The sequence below is a fragment of the Fusarium falciforme genome, chromosome 11, assembly GCF_026873545.1.
Source record: "Fusarium falciforme chromosome 11, complete sequence".
NCBI lineage: Eukaryota > Fungi > Ascomycota > Sordariomycetes > Hypocreales > Nectriaceae > Fusarium > Fusarium falciforme.
This window is the reverse complement of record NC_070554.1, coordinates 184,599-207,627: the sequence shown is the minus strand read 5'-3', so window position 1 is coordinate 207,627 and position 23,029 is coordinate 184,599. Positions and strand designations below refer to the sequence as shown.

The 23,029-nt window shown below is 50.9% G+C and overlaps 7 protein-coding genes across 7 annotated transcripts; 4 read left to right on the top strand and 3 right to left on the bottom strand.

Annotated features, from left to right (window-relative positions):
- Positions 1 to 734: 734 nt before the first annotated feature.
- Positions 735 to 3,503, top strand: NCS54_01300200 (Hypothetical protein; the record flags this gene model as incomplete). Its single annotated transcript, XM_053158218.1, has 2 exons — positions 735 to 964; positions 1,049 to 3,503. 2 exons carry the CDS (start codon positions 735 to 737, stop codon positions 3,501 to 3,503), a joined length of 2,685 nt encoding a protein of 894 aa, XP_053014193.1.
- A 1,357-nt stretch (positions 3,504 to 4,860) lies between these two features.
- Positions 4,861 to 7,104, top strand: NCS54_01300100 (Amine oxidase; the record flags this gene model as incomplete). Its single annotated transcript, XM_053158217.1, has 5 exons — positions 4,861 to 5,198; positions 5,253 to 5,823; positions 5,886 to 6,011; positions 6,061 to 6,905; positions 6,972 to 7,104. The coding sequence occupies 5 exons, from the start codon at positions 4,861 to 4,863 to the stop codon at positions 7,102 to 7,104; spliced, it is 2,013 nt and encodes a 670-aa protein (XP_053014192.1).
- Positions 7,105 to 8,941: 1,837 nt separating this feature from the next.
- Positions 8,942 to 10,734, top strand: NCS54_01300000 (Hypothetical protein; the record flags this gene model as incomplete). The annotated part of the gene is made up of 5 exons (XM_053158216.1): positions 8,942 to 9,180; positions 9,233 to 9,309; positions 9,368 to 9,643; positions 9,692 to 9,860; positions 9,927 to 10,734. 5 exons carry the CDS (start codon positions 8,942 to 8,944, stop codon positions 10,732 to 10,734), a joined length of 1,569 nt encoding a protein of 522 aa, XP_053014191.1.
- Positions 10,735 to 11,617: 883 nt separating this feature from the next.
- On the top strand, positions 11,618 to 12,638 carry NCS54_01299900 (Methyltransf-11 domain-containing protein; the record flags this gene model as incomplete). The annotated part of the gene is made up of 3 exons (XM_053158215.1): positions 11,618 to 11,980; positions 12,031 to 12,118; positions 12,178 to 12,638. The coding sequence occupies 3 exons, from the start codon at positions 11,618 to 11,620 to the stop codon at positions 12,636 to 12,638; spliced, it is 912 nt and encodes a 303-aa protein (XP_053014190.1).
- A 254-nt stretch (positions 12,639 to 12,892) lies between these two features.
- Positions 12,893 to 15,182, bottom strand: NCS54_01299800 (Laccase 2; the record flags this gene model as incomplete). Its single annotated transcript, XM_053158214.1, has 7 exons — positions 12,893 to 13,270; positions 13,338 to 13,606; positions 13,665 to 13,952; positions 14,000 to 14,144; positions 14,204 to 14,256; positions 14,304 to 14,805; positions 14,862 to 15,182. 7 exons carry the CDS (start codon positions 15,180 to 15,182, stop codon positions 12,893 to 12,895), a joined length of 1,956 nt encoding a protein of 651 aa, XP_053014189.1.
- Positions 15,183 to 16,924: 1,742 nt separating this feature from the next.
- On the bottom strand, positions 16,925 to 18,610 carry NCS54_01299700 (Acyl-transf-3 domain-containing protein; the record flags this gene model as incomplete). The annotated part of the gene is made up of 1 exon (XM_053158213.1): positions 16,925 to 18,610. The coding sequence occupies exon 1, from the start codon at positions 18,446 to 18,448 to the stop codon at positions 16,925 to 16,927; it is 1,524 nt and encodes a 507-aa protein (XP_053014188.1). The 5' UTR covers positions 18,449 to 18,610.
- Positions 18,611 to 19,972: 1,362 nt separating this feature from the next.
- Positions 19,973 to 21,883, bottom strand: NCS54_01299600 (MFS domain-containing protein; the record flags this gene model as incomplete). Its single annotated transcript, XM_053158212.1, has 6 exons — positions 19,973 to 20,215; positions 20,271 to 20,365; positions 20,421 to 20,957; positions 21,016 to 21,325; positions 21,388 to 21,628; positions 21,687 to 21,883. 6 exons carry the CDS (start codon positions 21,881 to 21,883, stop codon positions 19,973 to 19,975), a joined length of 1,623 nt encoding a protein of 540 aa, XP_053014187.1.
- Between the last annotated feature and the right edge of the window lie 1,146 nt (positions 21,884 to 23,029).

The window sequence follows — 23,029 nt, the reverse complement described above, 5'->3', positions numbered from 1 at the left end:
TGTTGGCTGGGAGCGCCATGACGGCCGAGAGGGAGAGGCTGACGAGGGCAAGGAAGGTGGTCTTCATCTTGAGATTTTGTTAAGAAGAGAGGGGAGAAACGTGATTCCGCTTGGTTTTTTGATGAGGCTTGGTTGTTTCTTCTCATCGTTTTGCAGGATTTATCTCTTCTATTTGTACTTGAGCGTTGAACCATGACCGGACCGTCGGCGTGTCCAAATGCAACTTGATGCGAGTAGCAGAACTACGAGCAGCATCAAGCTCATCCAAGTCCGTCTGGCAAGAGAGGGGAAGATGCAGTATCTCTGGTTCTGACCTTTGTGAGTTAATAACGCGACCAATCGAGACACTGAATCCCCTCTCTCCTCGCGATAATCAAGGACGTGGCTTAACCAGCAAGGTACTGCGTGGGCGACATCCCGCGCCAAGAAACCATCAAGGGATTCAGCTCGGTCTTCTGACCAGGAACAATATCGCGATGACTGTGTGATGTTGGTGATGGAGGTTTTGTTTCTCCAAACATGAGCACCATCGGTCCGTCGTGAACACGAACGGCTTGCAAATATAAGTTGCTCTACTTCCCGCTCATTCTACGATTTCCTCCCCCTTCCTCAGCAGCCTCTACTTGCCAACCCAGCGAGGTCTTTCTCTCCAACCTGCACCAGGAAAACGCTCGCACGGCGCTTTCACTGGGCCAGCAAGGTGCCCTCTGTTGCAACAACTCGCGTGCAAAAGCATGCATGTCAAGATGCATCTAGTCAAGTTCTTTCTGGCTACTTGCCTTTCTCAGGCATGGAATGCTTCCGCACGACCACACCCCCAGGCCGAAGAGGCATGCACCCCTCACGATGATCATTGGCATTGTCCTCCTGGTGTACAGCCGCCCATCACGCCTCCTGGTCAAGCTGATCCTACGACTACTGCGCAGCCACAGCCGACTATCACCGCTGTCCCAACAACTTGCTTGTAAGTACTGCGTTGGCTTGGAGTACTTGTCGTGCTTCCAATGGCCCTGCTATGATGCCAGTATCAGATACTGACCCAGGTCAGCCCTACCACCACCGCAGTTCCTCAATTGGTAACTCTCAAGACGAACCTGGAGGACTCCAGAACCTTCCTTCGGTACATGAACCCAAAGTACTCAACCTCAGGTGCCGTCTTCTCAGGTTACTCTGTTCTCTGGTATTCCTCAGAGGGAACGTACACTCGAAGCACCGGTGTCATAACCGTGACCAACACCTTGTTCTACGATTCCAACGCCTTGTCGTCCGAGGGATACGATATCACCACCAAGACATCCACACGGACGACCTGCGTCACTCGAACCACCGATGGCCCATCAGCAACCTGTTCCCCACATGGAGATCACTGGCATTGTCCCCCAGGAGTTGAAGAGCCAACTACACCTCCGCCGCAGGAGACTACAACTACCCAAAAAGAGCCCACAGGAACTTGTTCCCCCCATGGAGATCACTGGCACTGCCCTCCAGGAGTTGAAGAGCCAACTACGCCTCCCTCACAGGAAACTACAACTACGCCAAAAGAGCCTACGGGAACCTGCTCTCCTCATGGTGACCACTGGCATTGTCCGCCGGGTGTGGAGGAGCCCACCACACCTCCCCCGATCATCACGTCCAAGTCAACTGTGACCACAGGCAAGGATGAACCTACGGGAACTTGTTCCCCCCACGGAGATCACTGGCATTGCCCCCCTGGGGTTGAGGAGCCTACGACTCCTCCTCCCGTCATTACATCGAAGACAACCAAGACCACAGGCAAGGACGAGCCCACTGGTACATGTTCCCCTCATGGTGACCATTGGCACTGCCCCCCTGGTGTCGAAGAACCTACAACACCCCCACCTGTCATCACATCTAAGTCGACTGCCACGACGGGCAACGATAAGCCAACAGGAACTTGCTCCCCCCATGGCGATCATTGGCATTGCCCTCCAGGTGTAGAGGAACCCACAACACCACCCACGCAGGAGTCTAGCACAAAGCCTTCTCCTACGGGTGGTAACAACGGGTGCACTCCCCACGGTGACCACTGGCATTGTCCCCCCGGTGTGAAGGAGCCTACCAACCCACCCGCCAAACCCACCAGCGGTACGAACCCGTCCCCTACAGGCAGCACCGAGTGTACAGCTCATGGCGACCACTGGCACTGCCCGCCAGGTGTTGAAGAGCCCCCCTTCCCTCCTGGTCAAGGCTCCGACAATGGAGATGGTGATGATGATGGGCACAATGGCGGCCAAGACCCAGGAGAGTGCGTTGCTCACGGAGACCACTGGCATTGCCCCGATGGAGTCGAGGAGCCTCCTTTCCCTCCCGGCCAAGGTTCTGACAACGGAAACGGTGGCGATGATGGTGGACACGACGGTGGTGAAGATTCTGGGGAGTGTGTCGCTCATGGTGATCATTGGCACTGTCCTGATGGAGTCGAGGAGCCCCCCTTCCCTCCTGGTCAAGGCTCCGACAATGGAGATGGTGATGATGATGGGCACAATGGCGGCCAAGACCCAGGAGAGTGCGTTGCTCACGGAGACCACTGGCATTGCCCCGAAGGCGTTGAGGAGCCTCCTTACCCCCCAGGACAAGAGCCTGGTGGTGATGGTGATAACTCAAGCGGTCACTCTGGCAGTGGTGATGGTGCCGCCGGAGAGTGTGTTGCTCACGGTGACCACTGGCATTGCCCCGAAGGAGTCGAAGAGCCCCCTTACGCTCCGGGAGAAGGACCAGGCAACCAGTCCGGCTCTGGCGATAACCACGCTGGTGGCGATGCCGAGGGTACTGAATGTGTGGCTCATGGCGATCACTGGCACTGCCCCGAAGGAGTTGAAGAACCACCCTACGCTCCAGGAGAAGAGCCTGGTAAGGATGCCGGCTCTGGTGATGGCTCCGGCGATAGCTCTTCTACTGAGTGCGTTGCCCACGGCGACCACTGGCATTGTCCTGAAGGCGTTGAGGAGCCCCCTTATGCCCCAGGAGAAGAGCCAGGTAACGAATCCGGCGGCGATGGTGGCCATAGCGGTGATGCTGGAGCCACAGAATGTATCGCACATGGAGATCACTGGCACTGCCCTGAGGGAGTTGAAGAACCACCCTACGCCCCCGGAGAAGAGCCAGGTCATGAGTCCGGCTCTGGCGAAGGTGCTTCTACTGAGTGTGTAGCTCACGGCGACCACTGGCATTGCCCGGAGGGAGTTGAAGAACCGGCTTACCCCCCGGGACAAGAGCAGTCCAGCTCTGGTGATGAGGATGAAGCCACCGAGTGTGTCGCGCATGGCGATCACTGGCATTGTCCCGAGGGAGTTGAAGAGCCCTCGTACCCCCCTGGAAGCGAGTCTCAGGCTGCCGTCCCAAGCCCAACTACGCTGGTCACCGTACCTGAGCCCACCGCGACTGAGGAGTCGCCTGTTGTTGTAACGGGTGCAGCCAGCCGATTCGTTTCTCCAGCTCTTTCGGCGTGGGTTGCTATCTTGGTTGCCGCAAACCTGCTCTGAACAGTCGACTAGGTGATGGTTTGTATCCGAGAAACAGCAATTGTCCATCCCGAAGAGTTGCGATGTAAATGGCAAGGATGATGGATCCAACCATGGTTGAGGGATTCGCAGGATATAACTTACAATTCTTGACATTCCTTGGTAATTTAATATAATCCAGCCGCTCATAAGAGTGCCAATTCTAGACATGGTATCACGTCATGTGACAAACTGCCTTCATCCCTCAGTTGTGACTCAATGGTCAAAAAAGGTCGTTTATCTGGCCAGGTTCCTATGATGCTTAACCCGCTACAACAAGCCCATATGAAGCACGAACCTATCAACAATGAAACGGAAGAAGCCCCACCTAAGTACGTATTCATAAATAACCTTAATTCGCAGTTCATCTGTTTCTATCCTCGCGTTGCTTTGTGATCTAGGGTAGCCATGTTCTCCTCCTGTGCTGATGGTCCATGCAGATGCGAGTCCACAATCATGGCCAGAGTCGCGATGGATGGGATGAGGGTATCAGACAGAGTCTCGGAGAGGACCTGAACCTAGATAACGCCGGGGACGCTACTGTCGAAGCTGTTGCTGACGTCGTGGATGTCATGGAGAAAGTGATCATGATAGCGACTTGTCGTGGGCACGCTCAGATTGCATGGACCCGCCTCGTATGAGAACGGGCCAAGAAGAACCTGGCCGGCGATGATGCCATAACCCTTGCCACCGCGATAACAGATGAGAAACCTTAAGGTGACCGCTGTCCAGATCCTACGGTGCATGGTCTTGGTACACTACATTGACCAGTGAGTCGAAATCACACGAAATGCCGGGAAGAAGATAATGACACGATAGGCGAGGGTGAGATCTCGGGTAGTTTGCTCGGCTCCGCGTAGGCCGGGGCCAGAACCTGAACCTCAACGAGATCTCTCTGCTGGTTGTGAGAGTCTGGAGCAATCGAATCATGATAAGCGGACAAGATGAATCTCATAAATCTACCACATCGAGTAACGCAATCTATCACGCCAGGATCAAGGATACGCGCAGCACTCCACAAGCTTAACGATAGGGGTAAGTCCGAGTCTAGCTGTTTTTGGGCAAAGACATGTTGCTGAGTCGTGACAGAACAGTCCGAAAGTCCGAAGATCCGTCAACGCGGACATCTGAAAGTCCGACACACTTTACAGAGGAACTCGTCAGTAAGTGGGGAAGACTTCACAGTACAGTGGTGAAGCTCAGGAATCGGTATCAGGAAGCATCGGAATATGATTCCGCATAAGAAGGTACTTATTCTCCCATCACGCCACAACAGTACAACTCAATCAACAATCCAATCGACCGTGCATCATCACAATCCATTGTCCATCTGCCCACAATGGCTCGCATCCCACATCCCCTGTCTCAATTGAGTCTCGAGGAGACGGCCTTGGCGCGAGATGTGATTCGCCAGGCTCACCCCAACACACTCCTCAACTTCCGCGTCATCTTCCTCCTCGAGCCTCCCAAGGCCGAGGTTGAAGCTTACCTGGAGCTCGAGCATTCTGGAAAGCTCACTGCATCCTCGCAGCGCCCGGCGCGATTGGCCCAAGCTTGGTACGATGTTATTGGAAGCTCGCGTGTGCCTCAATACCACGAGACGGTTGTCGATCTTAGGGCAGCCAACATCACTGAGAAGAAGGTCATCGACGCCAAGAGCCAAGCTAGTCTCTCAGTGTCAGTTTAGCTATTATCCCTTCTTTCACTATTTTCTTGCTGACACTGTTTCAGGTGGGAGTTTGACCAATTGGTCAAGTGCGTCACAGAGAACGCAGAAGTCCAAGCAAAGGTTGCCGACTTGAAGCTACCAGCTGGATTTGAACTCGTCATCGAGCCCTGGCCTTTTGGTGCTCCCGATCCCAGAGATGGAGATGACCGACTATTCCAGGCACTGATGTTCGCTCAAAGAAGTGGAAACCCCGACTCTAACTTTTACGCCTACCCATTGCCCATCATCCCTGTGGTCAACATCCACAACCTCGAGGTTGTCCGTATCGAGACCCCTGCTACAGGTGGTGGAGGTGATTCTCTGACAGAACGATCGAACTATGTCGGTATCGTCGATCATTGCAAAGACAGCGAATACGTGCCGGAACTTCTCCCTGGTGGCACGCGACAAGATTTGAAGCCTCTCACCGTGGTTCAGCCTTACGGACCTAGCTTCAAGATTGACGACGGAAATCTCATCCGATGGCAGAAGTGGCAGTTCCGTGTTTCGTTCAACCCTCGTGAGGGTGCTGTTCTCCATGATCTCCGATATGACGGTCGAAGCGTTCTGTACCGTCTGAGCATCAGCGACATGGTGAGTCTACTAAAGCGAGAATTTGGATGGTCTTGGATAATCCAGGCTAACTCAGTCAATAGACCGTCCCCTATGCCGATCCGCGAAACCCTTACCACCGAAAGCAGGCCTTTGACTTTGGCGACGGAGGTCTCGGCAACGCTGTGAACAACTTGACTCTGGGCTGTGATTGCTTGGGTGTCATCAAGGTAAGTTGGGTTCCCTGAACAGCATTGAACCAAGACTTATATGTTTTAGTACTTTGATGGTGTACTTGTTGATCACGAGGGTAAGCCCCAGGTCACCAAGAATGTTATCTGTCTTCATGAGCAAGATAATGGCATCAATTGGAAGCATACCAACTGGCGAACCGGTCGAGCTGTCGTTACTCGCCGCCGAGAACTGGTTATCCAGTTCATCATCACCCTTGCCAACTACGAATACATCTTCAACTTCAAGCTCGACCAAGCTGCTGGAATCATGGTGGAGGCCCGCGCAACTGGTATTGTTTCGGTCGTCAACATTGACGAGGGCAAAACTGCGCCTTGGGGCAATGTCGTTAACCCAGGAGCGTTGGCGCAGAACCATCAACATGTGTTCTGTGTGAGAATCGACCCTGCTATCGACGGCAGCCGCAATACCGTCGTCCAGGAAGAGAGTCTGCCGGTGGCGATGAACCCTTACTCCAACCCTCAAGGCAACCTCTACGAAGTCCGCCAGGTCCCTATCGCCAAGTCGGGAGGATACGATGTTGAGCCTTTGAACAACCGGATCTTTAAGATTCAGAACACAAACAAGCTCAACCCTGTCTCGGGCAAACCTATTGCCTATAAGGTCATCACACCAGCTACACAAAAGCTGCTCGCAGACCCTCGAAGCACCCAAGCTCGACGAGCTTTGTTTGCCAAGCATCATCTCTGGGTTACCAAGCATAAGGACGACGAGTTGTATGCTGGTGGCCGGTATACTCTACTGAGCAAGGATGAGATTGGTGGTGTTGCAGATGCTGCTGCGCGAGACGACGATGTGCTGAATGAGGATGTCGTGTTGTGGAGTTGCTTTGGCCTGACGCATAACCCCCGTGTTGAGGACTGGCCTGTCATGTGAGTCACAAACACCCCGAAATACCCTCATTGAAGAATCTGTTCCTAACAAGTTTGTCCTTCTAGGCCTGTTGAGATCCTGCAGGTCTCGCTTACCCCCGCAGACTTCTTTACTGCGAACCCAGCGCTGGATGTTCCCTCGAACAAGGATTTGGGCTCTAGGTATGCGGATGCTTGTTGCAAAGAGAACAAGCTGTAAAATTTTGTGTATTTGGTTTGAGAATGATTAGAGCGTTGTTGTTCAAGTCTTGTGTACGAAGAGAGCGTGTACTGTTGATGGAACCCATAGAGATTGTCGAGAACATCTCGCTTGTTGAAGTAGTGGCGAGGAGGCATCCAATAGTCTTTCAAGGAATTTTTAAATACAGAATGAGCACAACAGAACGAGTATTGAATGTGCAAAACACAAAGTTCCCCATACGAATACGGCTCTTCATCCTTGGAGGCCCCTGGTAGCCTTGCCATTATCCAGAGTCCGACTGGCTTTCTAACCACTCGATTCCGTTGTATTGTAAACGTATTCATAGGCTAATTCTATACCACAACCTGTCATGATGGTCTATACTACTCGCTAGGATGCTCATACCTCGCCTCTCATGAAGAGCCGCTACCATGTCTTTCCTCATTCTCGACCCCGACGCCTAATTTTAACTTGTTGTCACCATTCACAGTGCTAACAAGAACACACGATTGATTCCCAATGTACTCAGAGGAAATCCCTCCGACATTATGTGCCTCTGGCAACATTCTAGCGGTCTGATGGGGAAGAGGCCAGTCCATGATTTACTAGACATCAGCAACAGCAAACAGCGGATTGTTCATACTGCTCGGGTTAGAGACCAAAAGCCCATTGACTAATTCCATTCTACCCAACTGACATCTCCTTGATCCATTTCTTTGACCCCCGACGAGCCAATCTATCAAGGGTGCGATTTGTAAGTCCTTCGCCACATGATGACCCAGGAAAACTCAACTCAGTGGAGTTCACCGGTATCCCACATCCTACTACCTTTACTGACAAACCTCGAAAAGTGAGTGAATACGAGGTCATTGGATAAATATTATCTTTGCGGCATTTGATGAAGCTCAAACATCAGTGCAACGCAATATATCCATCCACGTAGTCATGATAAGTATTGCATTCAATGTCACAAAATTTTCTTCAACGACTCAGCTGCCTACGCTTGGACGACCTCGCTGAACTCTAGACCACTTGATGCCGACCATTTAAACCACTTATGGTAAGACCATGAGTTAGATCCGGGGTGAAAAACTCACTAGGGATCCCTGCAAAGTCCGAATGTCCGTTGATAGCGAATTACCTGGGTCCGAAGGTCCATCGTAGCCGCATGGGCCAAAACGCTCGGAATCAAACCCTTCAATTCCGAGCCCCCTGGGTAGAACATTGGAATATTGCCCGACCGTTGTACGATACTCTGCAGAGAAGGGTACGCTCGAGCCAATCATCTCGTTGCCAATTGCCGTTCCTCGCCTCCAGCCTTAGCCTTTAACGATCTGCGGGGAAGAGATCGAGTCATGCAGATTGAGGGAACTTATGACCAGCTTTCCCCAGATTTTGAGGATTCTCGGGCTCGTTTCCGAGCCGCCCGCGATCTGGGGAGCATCTCCAGGCTCTGGTATCACTAAAAACGACCTCTCAGTCACCTCTGCCCCCTGTAAGCTCTGCCATAGAGGATGGCATGCAGTAGATCAGCACTGTTTTGCGCTTGGTGCGACGAGTGATTGATAAGGTGCTCGGAAACATAGCATATGAATTCCTAGATAAGCGACTTTTGTGTGCGTGTGGGAGTGTCTTATCAGCAATGCCACCCATGCACTAAACGGCATGGCCTAGCCGGCTATCTCTTGTCCCTGATAATGCCAGCCTCGATGTGGTAACACGCAATCTACCCCGCAATCTCAGGAGGCGAGGGTTCCGATTCCGACACGTTTGGCAACAGTACAAAACATAGCCTTGTCCATAGGTAGGCAGATGGTGATTTTTCATCATCAGGCTTCATGCCAATACCGCAATCATGGAGAAAGACGGTATCACTGCGACTCGGACCCGAACAAACTCGGTCTCGAAGCATCCTCAGGATGATGACGCTCTTCGCCTGGCCCAGATGGGCCACCAGCAAGAGCTTGAGAGATCATACTCCTTGTTTGCTCTTGGTGCTCTCTGCGTCTGCCTCATGGCAACCTGGGAAGCGTTGTCGACTGTCATTGCTACGGCCCTGATTAGCGGAGGAGCGCCGTGTCTGTTTTACAACCTGTACGTTGCCTTGGAAAAACTCAGAGTAACCCCTTTAACGCGGTTTAAATAGGCTTCTATCCACGTTTTCCACCATCTGCATTGCTTGTTCCTTGGGAGAGATTGCCTCGATCTATCCCACTGCTGGTGGTAAGTTCAATCAGCCTTCCACTGACCAGGGCAAAACTCACATAACCCTCCTTTTTAGGCCAGTACCATTGGGTCGCAGCCCTCTCTCCGCTATCGATCCGATCCCCCTTGGCTTATATGACAGGATGGATCTCTATTGGAGGTCAAATCGTCCTGACTTCCTCTGCCGCCTTTGCAGCTGGTCTGCAGACGCAGTCTCTGATTATTATAAACTCTGACTCTTATATCCCTCAGCGCTGGCAGGGTATGCTCTTTTACTGGGCTATCCTCACATATGCGTTGGTCATGAATATCTGGGGCCACAGGCTGCTGCCAACGACCAACACCATCTCCGGTTTGTGCAAACCTCCTGCTTGGGGCATGCGATGCTGACTCTACCCAGGTATCCTTCACGTAGCGGGTTTCGTCTCGATTCTTATCGTCTTGGGCGTCATGGCTCCCAAGAACTCGGCCTCCTTTGTCTTCACCGAGTTCACGAACTCAAGCGGCTGGTCTAGTGATGGAGTTTCTTGGCTCGTTGGACTCCTGAGTGCTGTGTACCCCTATCTTGGGTAAGTTTTGTCATAAAGCTCAAGTTTCAAACATTGATCCGTCTCTAACTACTCAACGTTGATCAGTTACGATGCAGCATGTCACTTGGCAGAGGAAATGCCTAATGCGAGCCGAAACGTCCCTCTTGCCATGGTTGGCAGTGTCTCCGTCAACGGACTCATGGGTCTAATCTACGCCACCGTGCTCCTCTTCTCGACCGGTCCTCTCGAGTCACTTCTACAAACACCCACAGGCTTCCCATTCATGCAAATCTTCCTCGACGTGACCAAAAGTCGAGCCGGAGCCACTGTCATGTCTGTTGTCATTATATCAATCGCCATCGCAGCCTCGGTTGCAGGTGTAACATCCACCTCCCGAACGCTGTGGGCTTTTGCTCGTGACAAGTCTACTCCCTTCGACAGGCACCTCAGCAAAGTCAACAAGAGCCTTCAAATACCCGTCCACGCTGTCGTGCTGGTCACTGTCCTTCAGATGTTGCTTGGCTTCATCTACCTTGGCAATACCACAGCTTTTAACGCTATCCTGTCTATGGCTATCATTGGCATGTACTCAAGCTATGCTCTCCCTATCATCCAGATGATGTGGGCTAGAGGCCGTATCATCGGTTCCAATGATTACGGCCCTTTTAAACTGGGCCCCATCTTTGGTCCTGTGGCAAACGTCATCAGCCTGATCTGGATTACTGTTGTCATCATCTTCAGTGTTTTCCCCAGTTCGATGCCAGTCATTCCCCAGAGCATGAATTATTCCATCGTTGTTATGACAGGCTGGGTCCTATTTGGTATTGTATACTATATCTTCTACGGGCGGTATAAGTTTGAGGTAGCGGCTATTACCGATGTTCTTGATGGAGTTCCAGGTTCAAGGGCTTGATTCAGGAATTTTACTTATTGAGAACTCTATTCAAGAATGATATTAGCCCGGCATTTTTGGATTCCTCGGGTTTACAGCTCCAGTGGTATCTCCTTGTTGCAAGTGACACGTCTTTGAGAGTTTCTTTCTTGATACTTGGCCATTCTTGTACAGAGAGTGGCCCTTGACTTCGGTTTTTTTTTTTGTAGTTTTAAATAACACCCAATTTGACCTTCTTAGTAACCATTCCGTCCATTGAACAAAAATGAACGTTGCTATACTTTTAGCAGAGTCTTCACGGCTTCAATCAACGGGCCAGGTCAAGTGAGTAACTCTATGGGCCTACTAGAGTAGATTTTGTAGGCTGTATCGAGAACTCGTCATCTATTCAACCCTTCCCAGGAATTCATTTAATGACTCATCAAAGCATCTGAGCCAGACAACTCAGTCCTGTTGGTAAACCCTGGTAGAGTAACTCGTTGGTCTATAGTTCGTTGCGACTTCTTTCACAATAGGTAACTAACAGATAAGACTCCAATCCTGGTAAATTGCCGGAGTATCTGCTAGTGGGATAACGCGGGGCTGTAGTCACACACAGCTTGTTATTTCCAACCACTAAGAACTTGCTCATCTACCAATTCGTCAAGCATCATGTGGTCTGGAGGCCAACAAGGTATATGCCAACCCGTCAATTTGTTTCCGAAAAGTATCCGAACAAGGAGTGAAAGAGTCCGAAGAACCTGTGACAACTTCTTTGTACGTATTAAAAGTCCCTGCCTGATCTCTCCCCAGTCGTTAGCCAACTCTTCCGTCAAACATCCATAAGCCTTGCGAGGGGCTTGTGATTTCCATCAACTGACCTGTCTAGACCTTCCATCACCAACCTCGGTGAGAACAATACGGCATGGCTGATACCAAGGCTCAGTACGAGCTCCAGCAACGCTACGATGCATGCTCCCAGTCTCTCGAGGATCCCGAAGTGCAGCATTTGATCAATCAGGCGGATGAAATGATGGGCAAGCCGGCACGCATGCTGATCGCGCAAGCAGGGCTCGGCCCTTCCACCACCACGAGCTTCAATCTTGTTGATCTTGGATGCGGCACAGGTCTAGTCGCCTCTTGTGTCCTTGAATCGGTCCAGTCATCCGTCCTGTCGGAGAGCAAGATCCTCTGCACCGATGCCAATGTGCGGTTTGTTGATATCCTCATGCAACGCGCACAGAGGGACAAGTGGATCAACGTTGACGCGGCCATCGGCGATGCTCAAGTAAGTTCTCCGATAACGGGTTACAAGTATTGACCATCTAATCTAACTAGAACTCGGGCCTTCCCGAGCACTCATTCAGCCATGTAACCATCAATTTCGCCATGCACATTATTCCTGATCCGGCAGCAGTCCTGCGCGGTAGGTCTTCCAATCTTTTGCTCCTCAGTCGCTCTGATCTCTGACCATATTCATATAAGATACCCTTCGTATCCTTAAACCCGGCGGTGTCCTAGCATTCAGTGTGCCACATGTCGACAACGGCCATGACGGCGGATGGATACCGGATCTTCGGTCAGCGCTCGAGTCTCTCCCCTTCCAGACGCCGTTTCCAGACCCAATGCCGGTAGCTCTTCACGGCAAACCCCAATGGGTAGAGCCAGAAGGTATCAAAGCGGAGCTGGCCGGTCATGGTTTCGTTGATGTCAAGGTGGAAACCATAGAGATGATCCATCAAGTTACTAATGCCGAGAGCTTTTTGGCCTCATTTTCAATGATGATCAAGTGGATTATCAAAACCTATTGGGGTGCGGAGCAGAAGCAGCAGTATGGAGATAGGTTTAGCAAGACGCTCGTCGAGCACCTTGAGTCGAAACATGGTGGCAAGGGTTGGGATCTCCACTCAATCGCTATTCTTGTCACTGCTCGGACGCCGCAGTAGTTGTACATTAATCACCCCCACGATGATGACTGGTGCACAGATTGAGGTATTTATAAATAAGTAACTACCTACTTGAGGATCAACTACTAGGTTGAAAATAATAAAAGGCTTCAAGCCAAGAAGTAAGTATTTCCGCCTGGCTTGTCGCACTCTGCTTGCCCGTGTGAAGACGAAGGCCAGTTTGCAATGGATCCCGGTAGATAGCCATGCTTTCTTGCCTCTCAGCTCCATTGGTAGGGCAACGATCGTGTTGATCAGACACCTGAATCATCCTGGAATGGACCACTGGCGTTCCAATGGTTCGACGGGTCAGAATACCAGTCGTCCCAGTTCTTGCAAACCCTCGTGGTTTCTCGCAGTCTCTCCTCAGTCATTAACTTCTTCAAGTCCTCCTCACGCTCCATAATCTGCAAGGCCAGACCACTCGAGGCATGCCAGGCAATGTGGCAGTGGAACAGCCAGGAGCCGGGGTTGTCAGCCTTAAAGGCAACAACGAGGTAGCCCCCAGCCGGGATCAATGCAACATCTCGTCGTGGGGGGTTATCAAACTTGAGTGTCACCTCGTTCCTGTCAATGCGTTTGGAGTCGCTGCCTTGGGCGAGGAGAGCAAAGTCGTGGCCGTGGAGATGTAGCTATAAAACGATCAGACCAATGTCACCTCGGAGGTACCAGGGGGCACCGTGATGCATTTGAACTTACAGGATGTGCAACAGGCGCGAAGATCTTCTTCTTTCCAGCCACAGCGGCGTCTGGAGCAGTGATAACAAGGTAGACCCATCCATCTCTGTTGTCTGCAGGCACCACGACGTAGTCCTTGGACCACGGCTCCGTCCTATTGAGCCCAGTAATGGTCGGCTTTGAAAAGTCTACCCACAAGGGGTTGTCCCCAAAAGACCACCAAGTAAAGTTGTTTGGGGCAACAGGTCTATTCTCAACATTTTCCAGGCCAATGGTCAAGCCCTGGGATCCTGGTTTTTGATGAGTTGCATGTTCTAGTATCAGCTTACCAGGGAGTGGTATACTTACTGTTGTTTAACTCAACCGGTGTAATTTTCCACTCGTGAATGGGCACCAGGTTAGTGTAGTTCTCATCACGGCAGGCCAAACTGTATGGGTCTCTCCAAGTAGTAGGCACATCCATGCTGCTGGCGTTGTACCGAAGGATGCCCTGACGCTCATCCGGCTCGTTTCCAACCTCGAAACCTTTGCATCCATCTGCGGGGACTGTGCGGATCCAATAGTTTCCTTTGTCCGATTCCGGGTAGGTGATGGTGTTGATTGGGTCAGCGTGGAGAACGATGTGGTATCTTTGACCTACTGGATGTCAGCTATGCACTTCCACATCACAACGGTCAACTTACCAATGCCTATGAGGACATGGGTCACATTATAGGGGTGGATAGGGACGAAGTCAGAACTCATAACCTCGAACATGTGGTTGTCAATGCTAAAGACGAAGGTTGTGTCGACGGATGTGTTGATGACACGCAGAATATATTTCTTGCCCTATGAGTACCTGGTTAATACCTTGATATGCGGTGATCGTATCATACAGCTGCACAAACCTTGGTCACAGTCATGTTGAACCGCTCGGTTGGGAAGCTGCCGGCGAAGTTTCCTATGACTTGTAAGCGACGGAGGTACATTTGGCAAACAGAAACTTACCAATTCCATTGATTAGGATACTGTTCATCCTAGGGAAGGTAGGGATGCGCGTCAGTTCTCGCTCCCAATCCTGGAACGCACTTCGATGGTTCCAGTCTGTGATCAGAATCGGGTCTTTTGCCTCGTCGTAGTTGGCTGATGATGGCCCGTGAATGGTTATAGGTCCGGCCAGGCCATCGGCGTACTGCAGAGAGTAATGGCTGTGGTACCAGGAGGTTCCGTACTGGAGAGCGCGAAACTCGTAGGTGAATGTGTCGTTTGGAGCGATTGGGCACTGGGTGACGCCATTGACGCCGTCCATCTCCATTGTGTCCTTCTGTCTGAGTCCGTGCCAGTGGATCGTAGTACCGTTGTACTTGAGCTTGTTCGTGACGGTGACTCTGATAGTGTCTCCCCAGCATGCCTGGATCCAGGGGCCGGGGTAGGTTTGGTTGAAGACCTTGCCTTCATGGTTGAGTACGCCGTCTCCGTCAATAGTCTTGTTGTCAACCACAAGATAGTACTATTGACATCGCGGTCAGATAAGAAGCGATGGCCATGGTGATCGGATCTGCTTACTTCTCTCAAGACCCCTGGTGGGGCAATATTCTCATAGTCTGTTGTTATGTTGTATTCTTGCCCAGTGATTTTATTTCTGAGCCAGCATTTGCGGTTGTACTCCGTCGAGCATGACACCCACTCATCTTCAAGATCTGGATACCTGCAAGTGAAATTCTTGACCGTATCTGGGCCATGAGGTGCTGGAAACTTGGGATAGTGAGGAAGGTTTTGGTCAATGGAGAAGATGGGTTGCTGGGAGTCTTCATGTTGACCGAGCGGTATGGAAAAGAATGTGGTAACGCAAAGGATGAATGCTCTACAAGCCTCGTAGAGCCCCATGTTGGGTGGTTTTCAAGGGATTTTCTCTCGAGATGTCTGGACAAGTACGAAGGGCTTGAAGGATGAGTAGGAAAGGAGAGAGGCCCCAGATCTTGGGGGCTGTCGTTTCTTCTCTTACATGTTCTCGCAATTGAATTCCCCCCTCATTTGTCTCCGTGTTCAGCTGCGTACGGACAATGTGATAAGTCACACCAAGGTCAAACGTGATGCACATGCCTTAAGGATGTCTTGTTGCGACTATCAGTAGCAGACAGGTCGAATCCGAGGCACAGATTACAGCCATTTGGTGGAGCTGGTATGAACCTAACTGGAATTATTAGATATATGCAAGCCTTCAACGATAGCGCAGTTCGAGCAGACTTTCACCCCTGCCGTCAGCCGCACCGAAACGGGCTCTAGCCCATGCCACTTTTGTCTTTCCCCTCTCCAAGACGAATGCTATTCGTTGACACGCTTCGCGTGATGGGAGCAAGGGATACGTTTTTGTCGAAATTGTTCCAGGCTAGCTAGCCGCGTCGTGCCGTCCCGCGTAGGCAAGCAATACCTCCGCTTACTCGCATCAACAGTCAGCCAGCCTCAGTTCCTCGGGTTGCCAAAGACGGATGGAAGCAGGGGGGGGAAGTGATTGTGTTGCTGCCGAAGGCCATTGCCGAGCTCCTTACTTAACTCGATACAGCTGACGCGTCGATCTGCAACGGTATTGGAGAGATTGTTGATGTCTATGACGTGAGAATCACTAATATCGGCATCGGCAGATCTTGGTGGGGTTCTGTTGAAGCCTACACCACGCAGTTTGATGTGGTCAAGCTGATATACGATTTGGCTTTTCTCGAAGGAACACATGAAGGTACTAACATGCCTTGAGCTTGAGAAACGAGGAAGCAGAGAGCGGTCACCCGTTAGACCCACGTGGCGTAGGTAGAAGAATGTCCCGTAGCCCTCAGGTAGCACTGTCACATGCAGAACGATAGAAAGTTTTGTGGCAGAGACCGTTTGCGTACAAAAGTATCTTGAGTTCCAAAGGCAATCAATGATAACTTTGAACTGTTCGCTTTGCCGAGACAATCTCTTGCGGCACCCATCTCTAAGTTTCCCACACATGAGGACAGAAAGCCTACATGTTGTGAGACCTGAAGAACCAAGATACCCTATAAGATCACAGCATGGGAAAACGGCTGGAATGCGGAAATATGACATGCTTTTTTCAACAGCCCATTCTTTCAGAGCCGGCCCCAACCTCCGCTCGAGGCTGGAACTCATTGATAGAATGTAAGCCTCGCCGTAAGATAGAGCACCTGGATTTCGTCCCCCCTGGTTTTCACATGCCTGTCGAAAAGTGAATCTCTAATTGGAGAGATCTTTATATCCCGCCTCCATGCAGAGGTATTGTTCCATAGAGATCCCTGGTTTTGACAGGCATGCGAAAACCAGGCGGGGACGAAACCCAGGTGCTTTATCTTACCTATTCCGCACTGAAGAAGGTTTGCCTTCTTTGAGGGACGAAGAAGTGAGTCTGACACACTGAACTCATACAAATTCATAATCACAAAGCCGCCATACCTATTTCACGTTCCCAGAGCTTGGTCAGGAACGAGCTAATTTGCTAATAGAGTGCACACCCCAAGAATCTAACCAGGGAAATCTCAATTGAAAAGAGTAGAAAGAAAAGGAAAATCGTCAAACGAAAGAAATGTCTAGTTCCGCCACGCCAAACCCAAGATGCATAACCCAGATCATTAACATTAAGCAAAACATTTGCCCTCAACCATCTTTGCAAAAGTGACTGAAGGTGCGTCCACCAGCCTCCAAAAGATATCGGCAATCCAGATGAGGATGGGGATGTAAATGGCAATCGCAGACAACCATGCAAATTCCTTCCAGAACCCCGGCTCTGTGCCAGTGAAGTTGTTCCACATGAAATCTATCAGAGGCTTCCCAATCAACTGGTTTCCGAGACCATGTACCAGGTACAGGGCGAACGATATCTTGCCCAGGTACCGGATTGGCCGTGTCTCCAGGACCCCTTGGCACCCCTTGATGAAGCTGATAGCCGAGACAACAGTGGTTGCTCCGATCGATAACCATACATTCATTCCGTAAGCCGGGTTTTTCTTGAAGAAACTCGCCATCCACATCCATCCTGGAGTAGCAGCTGCTCCCCTGCTCGGGTACGAAAGAATGTACAGCCCTAAGATCAAGATGAAGATCAGGCCAGCTGTCCTGACCTTACTGCTGACCCTTCGATACCATGGCATCATACCATGGGCCTTCTCCATGTCGAAATCTTCAGTCCAGGTCGTGTCTGTTTCGCTGCTGCTGGCGGGCTCAGAGAGCAACAAGAGATTGCTTTCTGCCACGACAATCCCTGCCAGGAACAAGGCCATGGCCCATTGTTCTTTTGCCATGAAGTAGACACATAGGGAAGCCACAGTTACCATTCGAACCCAGGATCTGCATTGCGCAAGGCCCAAGATAGTTACGAATAGGATTATTGATCCGCGGAATTCGATCGGGATTGTCCAAAGGTGTCCGTTGAAGTGAAATCCGCCGTTGCTAGTTACCAATGTGAATGGATTCACGATCCGATCAATATCATGTAACAGGGCCTTCGTGTCGGACCGAAATGTTGCCCCTTTGTGTCTCTTTGGGGAGATATTCGAGAGATGGGCTAGGTAATGAAGAAAGAGCGAAGTAAAGCTGGGAATAGCCAGTCGCATGCCGCGGCGAAAGACTGATGATGACAATCTCTTCAAGAGTGTACCGTGGTCTTGCTTGTGTATGAACTTCAAAGGCGAGAACGACAGGGCATATCCGGAAATGACGAAAAATATTGCCACCATTGCGCGGCCGTGGACAATGAGTCGTATGAAGGGCAGCTGTATAAGCAGACGTTTGTTCTCTCCAGGACCGCCATATGCCCACAGGAGGTCAGGGTGTCCATACATTGTGTGGTGGAAGAGAAAGACGAAGAACGAGGCCACACCGCGAAGCCCATCTAGCCAATCGGTACTGATCCGACTACTTCCAGCTTGGCGTGTGCCAGATTGGCTTGGCCGTTCTTCCGCAGAGGCATCTTGTTGTAGAAAACTGGGTGTCAAGATGTGCTGAAGCTTGATGGCGGCTACTTTCCAAGGGCTGGGAGGAAGAGGCGGCGGCAGCACGAGGGAATCGAGGCTCGATCGAGAAGAAACGCTGCCGATTGCATTGGTTGCATGGTCAATCTCGATCTCTTGCCGTGGAAGGGCCGTGTATGCTGACTGGCTCATGATGCCAGACGAGAGAAAGGCCGAAGAAAAGTGGAAAAAACCAAGAAACCAAGAAACCAAGAAAACCAAGAGTTGCCGAGAATGCGGGTAGGGAGAGATGCAGGTTTCGGCTGCTGCACCCAAAATACATATATACTCTACCTTGATCCCCCTGATAATCCTGTGGTGTGGCGGCATCGGTTATTTGGAAGCCAGTATCGTCTTAAAACCGAGATTTTTGCCATCGTGGCTGACTAGATCACCGAGAGGCAAAGCGCCATGTACCCAGATGCCCGATATCTCTCCTATGAGCAGCGCGATAGCAGATTTTGCTCCGTACTAAAGTCGCGTTCCAATCTGCCCCTTTGCAATCCAAAAGACTCCCTTGCCATATTGTGGCCTCCCTTGCGTTCCGATCCAGTTAGCGATATGGGCTAGTGTTGCTTATCCCCTCCCTTACATGGTTAGGACAGCGTTCCCCTCGACTTAATGTCTCACGTCTCCCTTGAGAAAAGTATACATTAAGCATAAGGATCGTGAGAATAAGCTTATTTCTACCTCGTAGGGTTGTGCAATTTCGACGATGCAAGGCAGCAAGTCGACGTAGAGATAATCGACAGGATCAATGGCTCTATTTGTGGCGAATTGCATGACGAGGGAACACGTTGCTGTTACATTGGAAGAGCCCAGTCGGACTGTGCCTCGACTGCCTCTATCATGTTAGTACTGATTGATCCCTTGGGGATAAGGGAATGGGATAAAATTCCTCAGTCTCAGTTTAATTCAATTAATGTCTCTCTTAGACCACCTCCTTGCTGCATTGTTCCATCAGCTGGTATCCTTGCAGAGTCGAAAGAGGCAAGAGTCGAGATTTCGTAGCATCTCTTGGTAGAAGCCAACGATCGTCCACCCGCTCTTTTCTTTGGTGGGAGAGCTGACATCCGGGTTTAAGAGCGTTCCAGTCACTGTGGCCTTGAAATGTCTGGTTTCACACTGATACTATTCAGATAGGCTTGTTGGCGTGCGATCGACATGGTTCGGGTTGTTTGTGGCAAAAGCGCTTATGCGGTTGCTCGTAGGAATTCTAGTTGTTCGCCTCGAACTTCTTATAATTGACTTTCAGCTGGCGTTGTGTAGCACCATTCTTGGACCACTCATGCGAGGCCGGGCAAGGTGTGAGTGTTGGTCAGAAAATTCCTGACTGAAGGCTGGTATTTCAGCGAAGCCAAGTGGTGAGTTCATGGTGGAGCAGACTCAGACAAAGATGGCGACAATCTTCCAGCATCATAAGCCCTTATCCAAAGTTTCGATCCAGTTCATCGTGCTATTCCCGAGTAGAGTGTGTGTGTGTTGACGATGAAAGACCTTGTCAGTTCCAGGCGAGGTAAGACATGCTGGACTCGATGTTAATGCCAGCCCTGTTTGCTAATCTGGTGTAGTATTAAACGTAATACTATACAAGCATTGTGATATATCCCGCCCTTCCATCATTAAGCCACTTCACCGAGCCTAATGATCTCTTGCCTATATGTAGGGTTCTGTAGTTTAGTGCTGACCCAAGCGGAGCTGAACACTTCTCTGGTGAGCAGTCTCAGTGGTAGCAAACTTCCAAGCAGGCACACCTCGCTCAAAGAGCTCATCCAGCTCCTCATATGTTCTTCCCTTGGTCTCGGGGAATAGGAGGATCGTGGGAACGAGATAAACAACCGTGATGCCACCGAAGAAGAGACCGATCTTCTGACCCCAACCGGCATTTTGGTTAGACAACATGAGCGGCACCGTATAGTTCTAAAAGAAAGATTAGAGAGAATTCAAGGATAGTGCAAGGATGGCCGAGACTTACAAACAGGACACCACTGGCAGACTGAATAATAGAGGCGAAAGCAGTCGATTTGGCGCGGAAGAGGGGACTCGAGACTTCGACCAAACTAATCCAGCCTATCATAAATAGATCAGCAAGTGTTTCTGGGCACCGAGTAACACCAAAACATACCAATTGGAGCAAGTGAAACGGCATAGATGAAAGCCCAGAGGGCGCAGAGAGTAACCAAGGCAGCACCTGTGGCCGAATTGGCCTCGAGGAAACCAAGACCACCAACGATGAAGCAGAGGGCACCCATCACGATTCCACCATAGATGACGAGTGTACGACGACCAGCCGTATCAACGAGATAAAACGAGGCGATAATACCGGCTACCAGGACGAGTTGAATGATCAGGTTACCGAGGAAAGGGTCGTCGAGCTTAGCAAGGGCGAAAAAGTATGTCGCGTAGTTGAAGAACAGAGGCGCGCCGACAAAGTTCTGGAAAGTAAATGGCAATGTCGCAATGATGGCTCTCTTGATGTTCAACCAAGTGAAGAATGCTCGCCATTGGTTGTCGGCGTGCGATTTTTGGAGTTCGACCGACCTATCGGTTTCGTACTTGATGACAGCGTATTCGTGGTCAAAGTCGTAGCCTTCGACGTTGCCGATAAGTCTTCGCAAGGCCTTCTTAGCATCTTCAGGTCTATCGTGCATAGCGTACCAGACTGATAACAAGTTAGCTGTTGCGAGTTTTGCGAGGGCCCATCGATAGTTTTTACGCACCTGGCGACTCTGGGAGATAGAGCATGGGGATAAGCCAGAGGCCACAGAAGACAAACTCGGAGAAAAAGATGTTGCGAAACTTGAGGGGGGTAGTGTCCTTCAGAATCTTAAGACCAATGGCTAGGAAGAGCTGACCGATAGCAAAAAAGAGCGAGAAACCACCGAGGAGAGCGCCACGGAACTGGGGCAGAGCAGTCTCTGACAAGTAGATCATGATGGAGGAGCTCAGAAGACCCGAGGCAAAACCACCAACCAGTCGAGAACAAAGAATGAGCTCCCAACTCTTTGCGACAAGGGCGAGAACGATAGACTGAAGATTTCAAACGTAAGTATCTGGCTGGTGACGACACGAGAGGAGAGGGTGTATCGTACTAGGGCGAGGAACACAGTCAAAGCCCACATGTTGAACTTGCGACCAAACCGATCGGCCGTAATCGGAGCGATCAACTGGATAATAATCTGCGACGCAAAGTTCATGGCTTGCCATAGCGAGACGTGGGTCGAGTTGAGGGCTGGGGTGCCCGTCTCGGGATCGGTCACGGTAGCGAATTGCTCGATGAAGCCTTCGTTGGCAATGATACTTCCGATAACGGAGTGACCGTAGCCGGAGTACCTGTGGGAGTCGTTAGCCATTCAAAGTAACAGAGACCAAGGAAGCAAGACTGGCGTACATTGCGCCGATAGATACCATGAGGCCAGTAGCGTAAAGGCGCCAGAACTTCCTCACGGCCTGGGCGCGCGTCAAGCCCGCAAAAGCCGAGGTAATTGGCGTTATCTCATCGTTGGCCTTTTCATTTTGGGGGACATCGTCAATGTGGTTGAGCTCGTCAGCATTGGCGACGCTGGACTTGTCGCAGTGGTTATCCATGCTGTTCCAACGCGTCAAGGGGTAAAGATTGATAAGACAGGTCAAAGGGAATTGAATCCAATTGTGATCGGGTATGAACCTGGGTTTGAACCTGGAATCAGACCTCAAGACAGAGTCCAAGACTCAATCTTCTTATACAACCATGGAAGAAGCTCATCGGTTCTTGACACCATTGTTGATGGAACAGGCGGCTGTCACTACCGACTGTCTGGATCGAGACCATTGATGTGGGGATGCGAGTTTCTCCGAGCTCAAGCTCAATTCTGTTCATGGGGCCCGGAGAAATAGAGTATCCCCAGACGGGTCCTGTCATGGGGTATTCTCCGGTCAGTATCTATAATCTGATTGGTTGTCCGGAGAAACTGACACGGTCAACGCGTCGAGATTGACAAAGTTGACGCGGTAGTCTCACAACTTAACCGCTCCTTTCCCCGCGTTTATCACCCTACTATGTAACGCAATCCCCGGATCACCGCTTCTCCAAGCTCTGACCGTTCAATCCGTCGTTTCTGGACAAGATACCGAGGCCAAAACAGCTTCCCGGGCCCAGCAGGGCGGCTCACTGTGATTTTATCCGGAGAGCCAAATTAGCCGCCATTTCTTAAAGTGGGATAGTGTCTCATGCCATGCTAACCCCAGATCAAGGCACATGACCTGGGGAAATACGGAGTTACGCGTAACCTGTTTTATTTACGTGCCTCGTACATCGTTGGAAGATGCCGGGGTCACACCATCAGGTCAGGCCAGTTGGAGGACTTTTCAACTAGCCGACGTAGATCCGTTCAACCGGTCACATCACAGGAGCCTCTTGAATCCCCGACGCGTCGTCAAAGCCTGCCATGGTGTGGTGCCTGGCATTAGCAGCACCGGCACTCGTATGTACTACACAACTGCTCTGCCAAGTCGTGATGCCGTCGTTGAGCAGTGACATTTCCAGAAATAAATCGCTAGAGCCTCTTTATCGTCTTCAGCCTTTCTTCTGTCTCGGCATCCCCCTCATATGTGTGGGAGTAGGTGGTGAGCCCATTAGTCGATAGTTTGGTCGAGACGCGATCGCATGGGAGCGTCGGAGAAATCGGTGGATCGAGGTGTCAGGTGTCAAGACGGATAGGTCCCATGCAAGTCACGGTAGACTGCGTTGATCCT